Source organism: Triticum urartu, chromosome 7 (assembly GCF_003073215.2).
Source record: "Triticum urartu cultivar G1812 chromosome 7, Tu2.1, whole genome shotgun sequence".
NCBI lineage: Eukaryota > Viridiplantae > Streptophyta > Magnoliopsida > Poales > Poaceae > Triticum > Triticum urartu.
The window spans coordinates 2,909,806-2,927,445 of NC_053028.1; the positions used below are offsets into that span (position 1 = coordinate 2,909,806).

Below are 17,640 nucleotides of genomic sequence, written 5' to 3' on the forward strand. Positions count from 1 at the left end.
CAGTTACTACTAAAAGCTGCTTGGGCAGACACTACGTGAACTGATTATGGCGGCAACAAGGTGATGGTGCAGTCCACCATCACTACAACATGGTTTACTCTTGCAGTTTTGGCTCTGTAAACATGCATGCTGGTCCTCAACATTACATTCAGAAAGAGTGAAATAAAAGTACATTAAGAGAATCAATACGACACGCCACCCATGCATGGAAAAAGAGTCAAAAAGGCAAACCGTCCGGTTGTAAGCAAAATCCTAATTATACATTAAACAAGTAGGGTGAAAATGGAGCAGAACTGGTTAGAATTTAGAACCTGTGATGCACCTCTCGAGGTCGAGTAAGCAGAAGATCATTCAATTAGTTTATTTAAGGCTTTCTTGTTGAACACTTATTTTTAACACAGAAATCAGAGATTTTGAATGTTCATCAGATCTGCTTCTACCTTGAGTACGTCACTGGACACTTCTTGTTGAACACTTATTTTTAACACTCCATGGAGATATTCATCAGATCTGCTTCTAACTTCAGTACGCCATTGAACACTTCTTGTTGAACACTTTTTATTGACACTCCATGGAGGTGTTCATCGGATCTGCTTCTACCTTGAGTACGCCATTCAACACTTCTTGATGAACACTTATTTTTAACACTCCATGGAGATATTCATCAGATCTGCTTCTAACTTCAGTACGCCATTGAACACTTCTTGTTGAACACTTTTTATTGACACTCCATGGAGGTGTTCATCGAATCTGCTTCTACCTTGAGTACGCCATTCAACACTTCTTGTTGAACACTTCTTTTTAACACTCCATGGAGACGTTCATCATATCTGCTTCTACCTTAAATACATCATTTATCTTCCGGGTGAATACCTTAACTATGGTGGGCGGCAACAACGCTTTCAACACCATTCCCTTCTTGAAGTCGCCACCTAGGGAGATAGTTGGCTGTTGGACACCGTTTGTTTGGCGTTGGAGGCGAGCTGGATTAGGAGATCGTGCGGTGTGGCATTTTCCAGTCCGCGACAACGGGTCTCGGCGGCATGGGCCGTGTTGTCTCCGCGTTGGACATGTGTTGATGGACGCACACAGGGTGATGGCACCGTCTACTTGTCCACTGACTCACTGCAGGGAGTGGCAGGGAGCTAGCACAAAGATGATCTAAATATAATCTTTCATTATGCCAAAAAAGAAAACGAAAAAAAAAAAGACAGGACTAGAGCGGCATAGCATGGTTTGCCTTCCCATGCGATGGCTCCCTGTATCTCTCTTGGCTCTTGCATGTAAGTATGACATCCATTAAGATTCTTTCAAATTCAAGTTTTACCTTCCAAACCATTAATCTGATCAACGGTCCGCTTTCATCATTAGCTTCCCAGTGGCGAGAACTTTAAAACTAGATCTCATGTCGGCTTATTTCGATAAAGACAAATTCTCGGTACTTGTCAGATTATTGTCAACTAATTGCCAGGTTTTTAGCCACTTTGTTTTCTGATTCAATTAACTAAGTTGACTGATTGCTGACGATTGATATATGCCACTAAAAAACTGGCTTCATGGTACTTGTTGTGTAGTTTGATAGTTCTTCTTACTTATTGTTGATACTTTATTACTCACTCTCTAACTCTGCATAACACTACAATGTTTAAAAAAAAGATAAAACAATTGTTTGATAACTAATTGTGACAATTACTCACTGTTATGGCGACAACTACGGTCACAGAATCTGACAAGTGGTGATGGCAAGTAATATAATCTTATGCTTCAACTTCCAAAACTTGAAACCAAGGCTACATTTTCATCTATTATACCTGCCAAAACGAAATTTAACTCAGGGCCTAAAGGCTTTGTCAAAAAACAAACTTTTCAGAGAGATCTTTGGTATTCCATCTGCAACCAAAGCTTAGCAACACTCAAAGCCACGCATCGTAACTCAGAATTTTGGATAGTCTGTAATTTAAGCCAAAGCTATAACAGTATAGGTACTGGTATAGTCAGCCAACCATAACAATGTTCAGATGATTAGTCAGCAGCAGATAATCAAGGTACCACCACGTAGTACCATAGACCAACTAATTAATCTTCATCATCTCTACCCCTATAAAAAACTGAGCTGGCGATGTTGTTGTGCCTGCCATCCATCATTTTCGACCATCAGATCTGCATCCGACGGATGGAGGCAACCTCCACTAAAGATCTGAGTTGGTGATGAGGTTGTCAATAGTCAAATAACTAACTGAGTTGACTCTCCTCAATGGCTCACACTGCAAAAGAAATGGATTGCTAATTCTCAGATAATGAAGTTTTCCCATGTGTGACGGACAGACAGCAGCAACCTCGACTAAATTCTCACAGGACACAATTTTAACTTCTTGGAGTCGAGGGTGCAGGACATTTTCCTTATCAGCGGCTGCCCGAAACAGAGCAGCTCCTCTGTTTTTGCTGGACCTCTGCTTTTCTCTGTTTTAGCTGACCGCTACATGCTCTGCTTCCTTCATCCCCGGTCTCACAGCACTTCAGTGCATAAAGACCATCTTAGGCATTGCGTATTCTGAATTTACACCATATATGCAATCGAACGCCCAGGTAGCGAGTCCACCTGTCACTAGATTTACACCATATATAAATAGGAATTTCAGAGGGACAATTACCTCCAGAGATGAAATGGACCCAGAAATCTGAACGCCAAAACTGTGAAACTGTATGTATATATGTTGAGAAGAGAGAAAGTTGGGTCCGAAACCTAATCTAAAACACATACTAAAATCCCCTTTCATTTCAAACTAGTAGAAACTCAATCTAAAACCATTTACAATATCTGATAGCAGAATCTTTGCATAGAAAGGTATATCTATTAATACAAGCTGAGAACTGATAACAGAACAGAGGCTACTAAATGTGGATTTGCCCTGAAAGACGTAATACATACTGTCTACTAAATGGTTTGTTTTGTATCGTCTTCCACTTGAGAGGCTCGCAGGAGGTATAGCATGATTTGCCGCATACTGGCCATCATGCCATAACAAAAGAAGTTGTTCAAGGTACATACATCATCTGTGCATCACCTCCCATCTGCCGATATTGAGCCAAAGCTCATCATTATGGCGGACACCGAGCAAAGTCTGCTTTCATCTTATACCGAGGGTTTAACACTTGACTTAATTAAAACGGTAAACATGGTAGCGTCACCGAACTTGAAAGACAATGGACAGTGTTATCGTAACTTCAGCAGAAGCAATCTCAGCCATGAATCTTCGCTTATCCCTCCTTGATCGGGTCATCTTGGCCATCCACTGGCTGAACTTAACTGAACCCTGATGTGCTTAAGTTCATCAGAGTACCTTTGTTCAGTGAACCACAAGCTCCCTTAAAAACTGCATGCGTTAACCCATGCAAGGTTCTCAACTTGAGAGCAAAACTACTGCAGTAACTAAAATAAACTGGAAAAGTGCATGTTTTTACTCGTTGGTAATAATGTATACTCACTCCGTTCCAAAATAGATGACTCAACTTTATACTAAAATTAGTACAAAGTTGGGTCATCTATTTTGGAACGGAGGGAGTATAAGATAAAGAAATGATGATGTTTTTACCCATGACAAAAGTTATTGTTGAGACTCTCACTACTACAGAGCATGTTTAATTTTCTACATCTGGAGTGCTAATCTGTATTTTATTTGGGTATTGTGTTCTGTGGAGAGGTTAATGCAAATATTTCCAGATGCTTTGGTTCTTTCTTAAAGAACGACATAACTCTGCAAGACACGTATCTTAAGCAAGAGAGCAGAGGAGGAGAGGATTTAATTAGGCAACAACAGACTTGATTGGGAAGGCTGATAACATGATTAAAAACTGTTATGTATTCAGAATATAAGAAAATAGAACATATCAGATAACATATAGCTAGAAAAATAGAACACGAAAAGTCATTACATTTATCATACTAGGGCAAGGTTTGCATGGTGTGATGGCAGCAGATACCTGGAAAAAAGGAACACGAATGAATAATCTAAACATAGATACAAGTGATTGTGAGTTTTGACATGTATGATACAAAGACATCAAGTCTAGGCAGGTTGTACTCAACATACATTGATACATAAGTATATTAATACTGAATAAAGACATGAGGCCGGCGTCGGTATACACAAGTACAGACACATAGGCATAAATAATCCCAATCAAAGGCATTTAGCGCATTGGTATGCTTGGAGTTGTTAACTCATCTTGAGCGCCAACTAATATGTATGGAATTGCTTTTACTAAATTCCAGTGAGCGCCTGCTCTTGAGAAGGCTTCCTCCAAGTAGGGGTAGTCTCTAATACATAGTTCCTCAAGAGATCGGAGCTGCTGTAGGAGTCCCTCCGGTAGTGTCTCTACCCTTGGGCACTGCTTCATTTCCAGCCTCTTCAGCGCTATGACTCCATACATTCCATCTGGAAATGTCGTCAGTGCGTTGCACACAATCAAAGAAAGTTCTCTCAAATTTTTGCTATTCCTAAGAAATGTTGGCATAGAAACCAGCTTGCGACAATGATGGATCAACAATTTTTCAAGAGATGCAGGCAACTTTGGTACCTCCATCAAATTTCCACATAGAAAAATTTCAAGATGTTGGAGTCGAATAGGCAGGACATTTTCGTCATCAGATAGTGTTGATGGAAGTGAACCAGTTAAGTTGCAACAAGCAGACAAGTTTAGACGTCGAAGACAAACCAAGCTCCCCAATTCAACCATTGGCCATTGTACTATATTATTGTTGTCTGCGATCAACATAATTTCAACAAAACGGAAATGGTTCCATATATTTCGCTGTATTTGGGATGGTTCAGACGAGAAAAGACAATAGCAATCTATTATATCCATGCTCTTGATAAATCTGCAAGGTACTCTGTTAAGCTCCTTTTCAAAGTGCTCTACATTGACCATCAAACCCTTGAGTCTCAGTCTCACAGAAGAGTCTCCAAGCCGCGAGAAATGAAGGTCACCAATAGACCGCCAACCAAATGCAGGTTCCACTTCAATGGAGCCGTTGCACTCAAAACTAGATTGCCCACACAGATTCATCAGATGATGAAGGGGAATGTCTCTTGCATCCTTTACCTGTAGATGTTCAAGCAAAGGGAGCATATTGGGCATGCCTGCAAGCATTGGGTATTCAGAAATATCTAGTTTCTTGAGCAAAGGGAATGATATGTCTGCTACTTGTCCTACCACCTCCTGGTGCCATCTATCTAGCTTAGGCATCTTGGAAACTACTCCCTCCGTTCACTTTTGTAAGTCATTTCAGACAACTCAAAATGGGTTGTTTTGTACAATGTTTGAAATGTCTTCAAGGTCTTATAAAAGTGAACAGAGGGAGTACCATGGTTTCCAGTTTAGGAAAGAAGAGTGGCGGAGAAATACATGATTCCCCAATGTCCTTATCATCATTACCAACACATATACTTGTCAAGCTACCCAAACCATACAAACTCAAGTTCTCAAGAGAGGGCATCTTGGGCATGCTTGCTAACCTTGAGCAGTTGGAAATATTTAACTCCTTGTCCTGCCACCTCTCTAGCTTAGTCATGTTGGTAACTTCCACGGTTTCCAGCTTAGGAAAGAAGGGTGACGTAGAAAGACAACATTCCTCATTGTCTGTATCATCATTATTAACACATATAATTTTTAGGCTATGGAAACCGCCCAAATACAAGTACACGAGAGAGGGCAATTGCCATAATGGTGGGAGAACTTTACAGTTCCTGCAGCAACTCAGACGGAGCTCACTGAGATGCTCATGAAGTGTAGGCTTGTGCATCCATGGTGACAATTTATCGCCACTATTCAGGAAGAGAGACAAACGCTACTACCCCGTCCCATAATATAAGACGTTTTTTAACGTCTTACACTAGTGTCAAAAAACATCTTACATTATGAGAGTACTTCTTAAAGTGTGGGCTTGTGCAGGTTTGGGTCTGTAAACATGCTGGTCGTCAATATTCAGGAAGAGTGAGATAAAGAATTCTTTTTAAACCACAATAATCAGAGATTCTGAATGCCTGTTTTTTTCTAGACATCCAGAGCTGGGCTCATTGACTGTAAATTCTTCCACGGGCAAAATAAAAAAGAAGATCAATTCACCTCAACAGCAGCATCTGAATGCTGTAGTATTTCATGCATGTCTCAGCTGGAGGACTCAAGAATCAAGGTGTGAACATCCGCTAACTCAATCAACTTAAAGCTTCCCTGAATATCGCGCGGCAGGGAGCTCTTTTACTCCATAGAAGCGTGTGTCCAAGGTTCTCAGCTTGAGGGCAATATATTGCAGTAACAAAAGTAAACTCGTTGAAGCCGTCGATTTCCCAGGATTTTATATGCAGTGAAGTGGTCGGCTGGTGTCGAGTTGCCAGGACTCCTCGTTTTTCCTTTTTCTAAAATAGAGCAGAGCTGCTCCTCCTCTGTTTTTGCTGGACCCACCGCTAGCTTCATACATGCTCTGTTTTTGTTGAGCGTCAACTCCGGCATCTGCATCAGCCGTCAGTTTTCACTTAACTTAACTGACACGTGTTGTGGTTCAGTTCTTCAACACTAGCCGGCCTCTTAGCTTAAAAGAACATTAACGACTCTACAACCCATGTAGTGAGAACATAATTGTCAGTGCCACAAATTTACCTTCTCGTCGCATTCTACAAAAAGTTCTCCAGGAGTCAGTACTCAAGTTGTATTTCAGCAAGCAGCAGAGAATGTACAACAGGCTTCACAGGGAACTAAACAAAACCCGTCTCTGAATTCCTTCAAACATAAACACCGATTACTTGAAGATACAGTAGCCGCTACTAGTCCCGCCACCTGCTTTTTACCTCGTATCACAAGCAATTGATACAACTAACTAGTTAAGATAAAATAAAAGCGCCCCTTTTCGAATAAAAAAGTTAAGATAAAATTAAAAATCTCAACAAATCAGTCTCCGCGCCCCTATTCCAACGCATGGGCAATTCACTAGTTGAAATGAAACAAGCGTAACGGGTGTCATAATTAAGGTCTCGCTTAGAAAAACGGTAGCATTACATGTTCCATAAAATGGGTACAATTCTCTCTGCCAAAAAAAATATGGTACAATTTTAGCAACGCAATCATGTTTTATAAATGAAACAAGCCCAGTTCCGTGATTCCAAGAGCTGGAGACATGATTATTTGATATGGAGAAATAGGTCATCACAACGGTAAAAATCGCGATTACATTTTTAAGCAACCAACGCTTCTGCCTCTTTCACAAGATCTGAGAGGAGTGGCCTGGCAGTCTTTTTTGCACCACCATCAGTCCCAGCGAAGAGCATGCAGCTTTCAAGGTTACACGTGATTTTTGAAGCCTTAGACAGTGTCTCCACGAATTTCTGATCCTTGAAGTGTTCGCTGTACTGGCTGCGCCGCATCATTGTGACGGCAATCTGACCACAAAGCTTGACGATTCTTAGGTTATTAGCCGTGGCCTCGCAGTTCTCTTCTACTATAGTCTTGAGCTTCGCCACAAATTCACCTTCTCCTGGGGCAACCTTTTGAGCAACATCATCAAAATCCTCTGCACTGATTATCCACTTGTCAAATATCACCAAAGTAAGGGATAGCAATGCCTCTTTCAATACCATCATAGATGTCTGCGTCTCATTTAGCTCGGATGAATTGATTTGGACATTGTGTTCCGGACGTTGATTTTCTTCGTCGTCTTGAAGTGGATTTTCTTCAATATCTCCTGATGCTTTGGATACATGACATTCCGGTGCTTCCGATGGTGGTTTCTTTTTACTGGCTAAAACTTCTGCCAGCACCTGCAACAACAAGATAACTTAAACTTCAAATCACTTCACACATGGTACTGGTAAAGATTTGAAATCTAGAATTTTCGGATTAATATGTTTCAGTGTATGATTTTAGTCTGTAGGTTTACACTTGCTAATTCTCACATGCCTGAAACTCTCGTCAATCTCAGATACTTAAATTGCACATTAGTGAGCCTAAAATTGAAGCCTTGAAAATGCACAAAAACAAAAAATATTCAACATCACTGCAAGTTTTTATCTGTATGCTATGCTGCATGGAGTGAAGTGAGATGGGGATGGTTTGATGTTTATCCAAAGGCTTAGAAGGTGATTCCCATGTACGGAAAACATGAAAGATTAGAAATAGAACACAATATATTATGCTTTTAACTTGATAGAGCTTTTCGAAAAAAAACTTGATAAAGACACTGTTGTGCTTCTTCAGATATTAGAGTAACATAAACAGATGTTACCTTTGGCAGCAAGGTGTTCTTCACATGATTCTTGTCCATCATATGTAGAGTACACAAATTCTCCAAGATCTCAGCTGCTATTGTTCTGTATATGGCCTTGTTCTTAGCATCAAGTATTTCAGTTAGTTGATCAACAATGTGATTATATTTGCTCATTATACACACAGAGAAAGTTCCTGTCGTCTTGGATAGTGATGCCAGTGTTTTCCCAGCCGTAACTTTAAGGTCTTCTTCTGTCCCTTCATTAAGGAAGATCTGCAGCTGCTTGTTGATGAGATTTTCTTTTGTTTCCATGGCGAGGTTAGCAGCCGAATCCAAAGTCAATTCTGTGATTATCTCCATAGCTCGCATCTGCAGCTGTTGGCAAGCTATGTTGCCCTGATCCAGAATCATCTCCAAGTTGCTCACAGCTTGTTTGCTAATGGATATTTCATGGGCCAGCCTTCTGCCTCCAGTCCACTCCGGAGCATGGATGAGCCGGTACACAACTCTGAGCGCTCCATTTACTACATCTTGCCATGGCATTATGTTTATGTCTTGGATTAGTGTGTCAGAGCAGATAGGTGACATGATCTTGGCGATTAGATCAGGGGTGCTGCATATGTCCCTGCAGTTGTGTTGGTCAGACGCCAGCCTCTCCAGAATCGTTAGGCCTTGCAGAATCAACTCATTACAGCCATCTCCTTCACCTTTGCTGTCCCCTGCACCTTGCTGGTCCAATGTACCTTTTGTGTTTTTTGTATTTTTGCGTTTAACTGCACCTTGCAATATACATTTTTGTATTTTTGCGTTTAGCTGCAATATAATAACTTTTTGTATTTTTGCGTATAAATGGTAGAATCTACTTTGAGGTGACTGATGCGGGGTGGTACCGAGATCTCCTTGGCTGTCCCCTGCACCTTGCTGATCCAATTTATTACTTTGAGGTGACTGATTACTAGATCCTTGTTGGTCGTTGTTCCAATATAGCTGTTGGGTGGTACCAAGTAGGGAGGATATGCACCGTATTGCCCCAGGGAACTGGGTTAGATCAATGTTAAAGGCAAGATGCGCGAATATCCTGGCAGCAAGCTCCTTAATCTCTCTGTCACTCTCACTGCTACTCCACCTCAGTGTATCGATCAGCTTCTGAACCTTTTGGCTTGAGGGGAGTATAAGTGGCCTTACATCCACTTGGTGTACCTTGATGAACACATCCAGCATCCTTGCTCCGGAGAGGTAGTCTTCTTGCGATGATTCAGAGTCCAGCAAATCGACGGCGTACTTGACTAATCCCCTATCCTCCATGGATGTTTCAGCGCCCCGCCAGCATTTCGACCGGATGTGATGCAGGTAGTTTCTAACTGATGCAAAACCCCACATCTTTGGGAACTTGCATACTCTATGGAGTGAAGTGATAAAGGATCGATCGGCAATTAGAGAAGCCCCCCATAAAACGAAGAGTGCGCCTTGGCAGAGAATTAGAGAATAGAATAAGTCCAATGCTGGCATCAGGTTTGCTTTGGTGATGTCCCCATCCATGCTGCCGTAATCACGCTGTATTACACGCCACAAGGAGATCCCGGCACAGATGTAAGATCCATTGTAGTAGATCGCCCCCGCGACAAAGATATCAACCATCGTCAAGTCCTTGAAGAGCCTGTGAAAGTGTGGCATACAGTAGAAAATAATGCATAGTCAGTCTCGTAGTCGAGCAGAAAAGGTGGGTGTGCGAGTAGTGCTACGAGTTTTGCGAGTAGTGGAGTGCGTGGAGCAATGAGTAAACTTTGATTTCATATGCATTATTCATTTTTACTCCCTCCGTTCCTAAATATAAGTCATTTTAGAGATTTCACTATAAAGACTACACTCAGATGTATATAGACATGTTTTAGAGTATATGTTCACTCATTCTATGTTTGTTATATAAACAGAATTAAAAAAATGTTTAGTCGAGTAAAACCCACGTCACTATGAGCACACTTGTGAAATAGTAGTGCCTATAACAATTTGACTTGCTCCAAATATTTGAATTCGAATTACATTTGAAATTTTTGAAAGGTATTTGGTTGGTATTTCGTGGTAACCATGGTAACCGCGTTTTTCACCACCCTCGGTACCTAGAACCTTGGATGCAAGGACCCCCGAAATGTCAGGTATGTTGCTGAGTTGCCAAGTGATCATGGCTCAGACTAGAACAGAGACAAGCTGAACCAAATCTTCCTGGACAATGACACATGCGATATTGAGAAAATTCGTGTGGGGGGCAGTGACCATGAGGACTATGTCGTGTGGAACTTTACACGCACTGCCGTGTTTATGGTACGAGCTACCTACCACCTTAAGATGTCCCTGAATAAGTTGGCTTTACGTGCACTGGCGTGTTTACGGTACAATCGGCCTACCACATTAAGATGTCCCTAAATAAGTTGGCGCTGACCTAAGCGGTGAGCTCCTCCTCGGTCGCCACCCACAGGGGTTAGCTAGAGGTGTGGAGCTCGGACGTTCCGAGCAAGGTCAAAGTTCAACCATGTCGCATGCTGAAGAATCGTCTAGTAATGAGTATGGAGCTGCACAGGAGGATCAAGCCCGGCGTGTTCCGTACTATTGGAGAGTCCTAGTCCGGCTGCTATAGCTAGAGTTCCTAATATAGATCACGTCGGTTTGTATCCGACCTAAACTTGTAACTCAAGTTGATTGCCCTGTACTTGTGTATATATATTTGACATAATGAAGAGAGGAGGCGTGCAAGATAGCAGCCCCAATTCATATCAGACTTTACATGGTATCGAGCGGATCGATCCTCTCTCTCTAAACACCAACGCCCAACACCACCTCTTTCTTCCCCACGACCATGAACGCCGACGAGTTGTAGAAGCTCGAAGAGGAGCTCAAGAACCGCGAGTCCATCATCAGGACGCGCGAAGAAGAACTCAAGCGCCTTGCCGCGGAGCAAGGCAAGGCTGCCGTCGCACCCTCTCCTGCCACCATCCCTGCACCCTCCTCCTATGTTGCTTCAATCAAAACCTATGTGCCCATCACCCTCGATCTTCAGGACTCTAACTACTCCAAGTGGCGTGAGCTTTTTCTCGTAGCTCTTGGACGCTATGGCCTCTCCAGCCACGTCATCGGCGACGCCGCCGCCACCCCCTCCGACACATCGCCCACCTCCGATTGGGGACGTGATGACTATACGGTGCTCTCCTGGATTTACGGCTCGATTTCCATCGAGCTGTTCGGCATCATCATGGCTCCGGGCTCCACGGCGCGGCAGGTGTGGGACTCCATCGCCAACCTCTTCCACGACAACAAGAAAAGCCACGCCCTCACCCTCGACGCCGAGTTCCGCAACACACCGCAAGGAGACATGTCCATCCATGACTACTGCGCGAAGCTCAAGTCTCTCTCTGACGCTCTCGGCGATGTCGGCATAACCATCTCTGATGAGACGCTCGTCCTAACGGTGCTCCGCGGCCTCAACGAGCAATTCAGCCACCTGCGGTCCTTCCTTCCGTTTCAGGTGCCGTTTCCATCTTTCCTCCAGACGCGCTCGGCCCTTGTTCTTGAAGAAGCACAGAAGAAGACGGATGCAAAGAACGCTGCTGCTACTGCGCTCTGGGCCAGCGGTAACAGTATATTGCCAAGCGCGGGCGGCGAACGTGCTCCATTGTCCGGGGGTGGACACAGCTACGGTGCTCAGCGTCCTGTCGGTCCCTCTTCCAGCTCGTCCAACAGCGGTGGCCGCGGCACCTTCAGCAACAATCGCAGCCGCGGCCGCGGCGGCCGAGGACGGGGCCGCTCCGAGCCCTGGATGTACAATCCCTGGAGTGGCCTTCCAACGCGTGCACAGCTTTATCAACACCCTGCTCCAGCGCCGTGGCAATCACAGCCATGGCGTGCCCCTGGCGTCCTTGGTCCACGACCTGCGGCTGCTTCCCCGCAGGCGTACGCGGCATACGGCCCAGCTCCGACAACTCCCACCTACAACGGGCATCAGCAACAACTCGACCCAGCACTTCTGAACGCACTCAACAACATGCATCTTCCCAGAAACCAGGAGTGGTACATGGACACAGGAGCTTCCTCCCACATGGCATCTAATCACGGTACTATCTCCTCTCTAAAGCCTTCCACTCAAACTGTCACAGTAGGTAATGGACAAATCGTTCCTGCTACTCATGTTGGTCAATCTACACTTCCATCTTCAGCCCAATCCCTCTCTCTTCGTAATATTCTTGTCGTTCCTCACATTATTAAAAATCTTATCTCTGTTCGCCAACTCACTACTGACAATTTTTGTTCCGTTGAATTTGATCCTTTCGGATTCTCGGTGAAGGCGTTTCCTTCCAGGGCCGTGATCCTTCGTTGCAATAGTCCCGGGCCCCTGTATCCCGTCTGCCGTCCCCGACAAGATGAAGCTCTCATCACAACCACTTCGTCATCACTCTGGCATCGCCGCCTCGGCCATCCTGGTCGTCACACCATGTCACGTCTTCAACACTCCAAGTGTATTTCATACAATAAAGATGGGCCGCCACTCTGTCATGCTTGTCAGTTAGGAAAACATGTTAGGCTTTCGTTTTATGATTCTCAAACATATACAATTCGTCCGTTTCAACTTTTACATTGTGACCTGTGGACATCCCCTGTTCCTAGTACATCTGGTTTTTGCTACTATCTCATTGTTGTGGATGATTTCTCTCACTACTTCTGGAGTTTCTCGCTTCGTAAGAAATCTGATGTTTATGCGACACTCATCGCTTTTCATGCCTATGTTCATACACAATTTAACCTACCCATCTTAGCTATCCAATGCGATAATGGTGGAGAGTTTCTCAATACTCGTCTCGACACCTTCTGTGCTCAACATGGAATTCTTCTTTGTTTTTCCTGTCCCCATACTTCTCAACAAAATGGCAAGGCCGAACGTGCCATTCGCACTACCAATGATGTTATTCGTACACTATTGCTTCAGGCCTCACTTCCAGCCTCTTTTTGGGCCGAAGCTCTCTATACCGCCACATATCTCATAAACATTCGTCCTACCGCAGCCACAAAATTCTCCGTACCATACATAACTCTTTTCGGCACCACACCACTCTATAATGATCTTCGTGTTTTTGGTTGTCTTTGCTATCCAAACACCTCCTCTACTACATCTAACAAACTCTCTCCTCGATCTGTAAAATGTGCCTTTCTTGGATACCCTCCACGGCACAGAGGCTATCGTTGTCTTGACTTAGACACACGACGCATTATCATCTCTCGCCACGTTGTTTTCGATGAAACAACATTTCCCTACGCCCCACCAGCCCAACCTCCAGTTTCCACATCATCAATAGAAGCCACCACTTCCCTTGACCCTCCTCTCCTAGTTTCACATCCATCACCTACTATGCATGCACCCGCCACCCATTCGTCCGTACCATCTACGCCTGATAGCCCGCCTAGTCCCGCCACCCCTTCGTCGGTTCCACCGACGCCTGATAGCCCGCCTAGTCCCGCGGGCTCGCTCACTCCCACCAGCCAGCCTGACTACACTGTCGCGTCTTCCTCCCCAGGCCCCGCCAACCCACCACCTATGTTCCCGGCACCTGAGCCGACACATATTCATCGGACCCGCTCAATGACCGGTGTTTACCGCCACCGATTGATCGCCTCAATCTTTCTGCCGTCGTCTCCTTGCCCATACCTCATAATTATCTCATAGCTCTTCGTGACCCATCATGGCGCCACGCGATGCAAGAAGAATTTGATGCTCTCACTCTAAACAACACCTGGTCCCTTGTTCCTTCTCCTCCCGGTGCAAATATCGTCAGTGGTAAATGGATTTTTCGACATAAATATCATTCTGATGGCTCACTTGCTCGTCACAAAGCCCGTTGGGTAGTCCGTGGTTTTTCTCAGCAACCCGGGGTGACTATGATGAGACCTTTAGCCCTGTTATCAAGCCAACCACTATACAATTGGTTCTCTCTATCGCTCTCTCTTCTTCTTGGCCCATTCATCAACTAGACGTTAAAAGTGCCTTTCATGGTCATCTTGATGAGGTCGTCTATAGTCAACAGCCCTCTGGTTTCATTGATCCTCGCTATCCTGACTATGTCTGTCGCTTGCATAAATCCTTGTACGGTCTTAAACAAGCTCCTCGAGCGTGGTTTCAGCGGTTTGCAACCTATGCTCGTTTTGTTGGTTTCGTTGAGTCCAAGTCTGACGCTTCCTTGTTTATTCTTCACAAGGGAAACATCACTGCATATTTACTTCTCTATGTCGATGACATCATCCTTACTGCCTCCTCTCCTACTTCTCTCTCATCGATTATCACTTCTTTTTCTAAAGAATTTGCTATGAAAGATCTTGGACTCTTCATCACTTTCTCGGCATTTCTGTCTCTCGCACATCTAGTGGCTTACATCTCTACCAACGACAGTACTTTCTCGACATTCTCTCCCGGGCCGGCATGCATGACTGTAATCCTATTTCTACTCCAGTTGACACTAATGCCAAACTCTCATCCACCAATGGTTCCCCTGTTTCTGATCCTTCACTCTATCGTAGTCTTGCTGGTGCTCTTCAGTATGCCACCCTCACTCGACCAGACATTGCCTATGCTGTCCAACAAGTGTGTCTTCATATGCATGATCCTCGCGAACCCCATCTTCTTTTTCTTAAACGTATTCTCCGATATCTAAAAGGCACACTTGACCTTGGTTTGACACTTCATATCTCTTCCTCTCTTAAACTCATTGCCTATTCAGATGCCGACTGGGCTGGTTGCCCCGACACCAGACGCTCCACTTCTGGGTTTTGCATGTTTTTTGGTGATAATTTGATCTCATGGTCTTCTCGGCGACAGACTACCGTTTCCCGCTCCAGTGCGGAAGCTGAATATCGCGTTGTTGCTACTGCAGTAGCCGAGTCTTGTTGGGTTCGTCAATTACTACAGGAACTTCATCGCCCAGTCACCAGCGCCACAGTTGTGCTTTGCGACAATGTTAGTGCTGTTTATCTGGCTCATAATCCAGTACAACATCGCCGGACCAAACACATCGAGCTTGGCATTCATTTCGTACGTGAGAAGGTTGCTGTCAGAGACGTCCGTATTTTACATGTTCCATTTTCATCACAGTATGCTGATATTTTCACGAAAGGGTTACCGTCTGCACTCTTTCGTGAGTTTAGATCCAGTCTTCACGTTGCTGCTCTTCCCAGTTCAGACTGCGGGGGCGTGTTGGAGAGTCCTAGTCCGGCTGCTATAGCTAGAGTTCCTAATATAGATCACGTCGGTTTGTATCCGACCTAAACTTGTAACTCAAGTTGATTGTCCTGTACTTGTGTATATATATTTGACATAATGAAGAGAGGAGGCGTGCAAGATAGCAGCCCCAATTCATATCAGACTTTACACGTACTGCCTGTGGGCGTGAGGAAACAGCAGTCCACCAGTTTTGGAAGTGCCCACATGCAGTTCAGGTTTGGAAACGGCTCGGTGAAGCCCAAGGTTTGTGCGCTCAGAATCCGCCGTACTTCGTTATGACGCAACATGGCCTGCATAACTGGTTCCTCGACTGCATTGGACAAGCAAGCGAAACGCAGAGATCTCTGGTCTTCATGGTAATTTATCAGATGTGATTAGCGAGGAACGACTCTAGAGATGGCAGACGTATGAAATGATCGATGTGTGGTGGCGGACCGGGTGTGGCGTCTATTGTTAGAAATAATCTTGAGGTAGTAAAGAGTCTGATCACAAAAAGTATTGGTAGTTCGTGTCCCAGTTAGAGTGGGAAATTACCAAGCTGAGTCTGGCTAGGACTTGTGTCTAGGTATGTTGGTAGGAGTTGTACTAGGATTAAGAGTTGATGTCTGAGCCGGTCCGTGTGAGACATAGTACCTTAGAGCTTCTCCAGCCGTTGGCCCCCCAGGAGGCATAAAAATCGCCGCCTGGGGGCGAGCCGGCGGTACAATCAGCGCTGGGGCGATTGGGCATCCAGCCGTCATCCCCGGGTCGCCCCCAGGCGTCGATATTGGCCCAGTTTTTGACCCATTTTTGGCGAATAAAGGCCCCATATGGGCGAGAATCGGCGCATATTCGGCGTGGTTCATCGTGGCTCGGCGTTGAATTCTCAATATAAATATATTTTTATCACATAGTTCATCATAAAAAATCAAATAGTTCAACAAAATAGTGCAACAACAAATAGTTCAATACAAATTATATAGTTCAACAAATAAAAAATTATCACACGTCGAGCTAGGCGTCGCCCTTGATCCTCCATAGGTGCTCCACCAGATCCTGCTGCAGTTGGTGATGCACCTGTGGGTCTCGGATCTCCTGACGCATACTAAGGTAGGCAGTCTAGGTTGTCGGTAGTTGGTGATCAACTTCGGTTAGAGGACCCTGCATGTAGTATGGTTCAGTGTCAAACAGTGGCTCTTCCTGCTCGCTCTCGATGATCATGTTGTGCAAGATGACACAACAAGTCATGATCATCTCCCACATTTGATCTTTCGACCAGGTCTGAGTAGAGTACCGGACAACAGCAAATAGAGATTGGAGCACACCAAATGCTCATCCTTCCTGCAAGACTCCTGCACCTTGGCAAAGTGGGACTTCTTGCCTCCTGGCACAACGTTTGAGATAGTCTTCACAAATGTAGACCATCTCGAATAGATGCCATCAGCTAGGTAGTACCTCTTGTTGTAGTGCCGCCCATTGACCTCGAAGTTCACCGGAGGAGAATGACCTCCAAACACTGCCACCACTGCCGGATAGAACTTGTAGAAACAGTCAATGGTGGTGGACTCGGCCATGTGCCCATAGTCGTCGAGTGAATCACCGGGAGCTGAAATGTTTTGTCGCCGTGCCGGTGCAATCCTTCTTGCACTTGAAGTAGCTGTCGAACTCCCGGATGGAATTCACAATTCTGAGGAAAAGCTTTCGGCTCATCCGATAACGGCGCCGAAATGTTTTGTCGCCGTGCAAGGAAGCGTCGGCGAAGTAGTCGGAGTAGAGCATGCAGTAGCCTTCGAGACGATGCCAGTTCTTTGCTTTCATGCGCCCCGGCGCCGAGCCACCCCGCCGTGGCTTTTCATTGCTCGCCAGCAGGCCGGCGAGGGCGGCGAGGACCATGAGATGTTCCTCTTCCTGGACGTCGGCCTCAGCTTCCTCCTCCAGCAGTGCGGCGAGCACTTCCTCGTCGTCCGAGTCCATTGCCGAGCCAGGCAAATTGCCGAACACCATGCGGGCGCGGTGGGCACGTACCCGCCGAAACTGCCCCTCCGCGGTCGGAAACGGCAGAAAAATCGCCCAGCTGCTGGTGGAAGGGCTGCCTCGGCAAAACCTCTGCTCTTTTTCTGGCAGGGATGGGCTATCTAGCGGTGGCGGG

The 17,640-nt window shown here is 45.1% G+C and overlaps 2 protein-coding genes across 2 annotated transcripts in view; both read right to left on the reverse strand.

The window, feature by feature from the left end:
• Positions 1-2,189: 2,189 nt before the first annotated feature.
• The window catches only part of LOC125525247 (putative disease resistance protein RGA3), a 70,257-nt gene continuing 54,806 nt past the window's right edge, over positions 2,190-17,640 (reverse strand). Inside the window, exons 6-8 of the mRNA XM_048690252.1 lie at positions 5,556-5,640; positions 4,891-5,230; positions 2,190-2,264 (exon numbers count right to left, since the gene is read on the reverse strand). Of these exons, the coding sequence (XP_048546209.1) occupies positions 2,190-2,264; positions 4,891-5,230; positions 5,556-5,640 (500 nt within the window). The remainder of the gene's footprint in view (positions 2,265-4,890; positions 5,231-5,555; positions 5,641-17,640) is intronic.
• Positions 7,100-9,902, reverse strand: LOC125524885. The gene is made up of 2 exons (XM_048689918.1): positions 8,276-9,902; positions 7,100-7,811 (listed from the first exon to the last, which is right to left on the reverse strand). Exons 1-2 carry the CDS (start codon positions 9,893-9,895, stop codon positions 7,230-7,232), a joined length of 2,202 nt encoding a protein of 733 aa, XP_048545875.1. The 5' UTR covers positions 9,896-9,902; the 3' UTR covers positions 7,100-7,229.

What these genes read in the sequence shown, in the direction of transcription:
- LOC125524885 (XM_048689918.1), bottom strand. Translation starts at nt 9,895, where the DNA reads ATGGTTGATATCTTTGTCGCGGGGGCGATCTACTACAATGGATCTTAC. An exon ending in AGAACACCTTGCTGCCAAAG is followed by an intron (nt 7,812 to 8,275) that starts GTAACATCTGTT and finishes TTGTTGTTGCAG; the next exon opens with GTGCTGGCAGAAGTTTTAGC.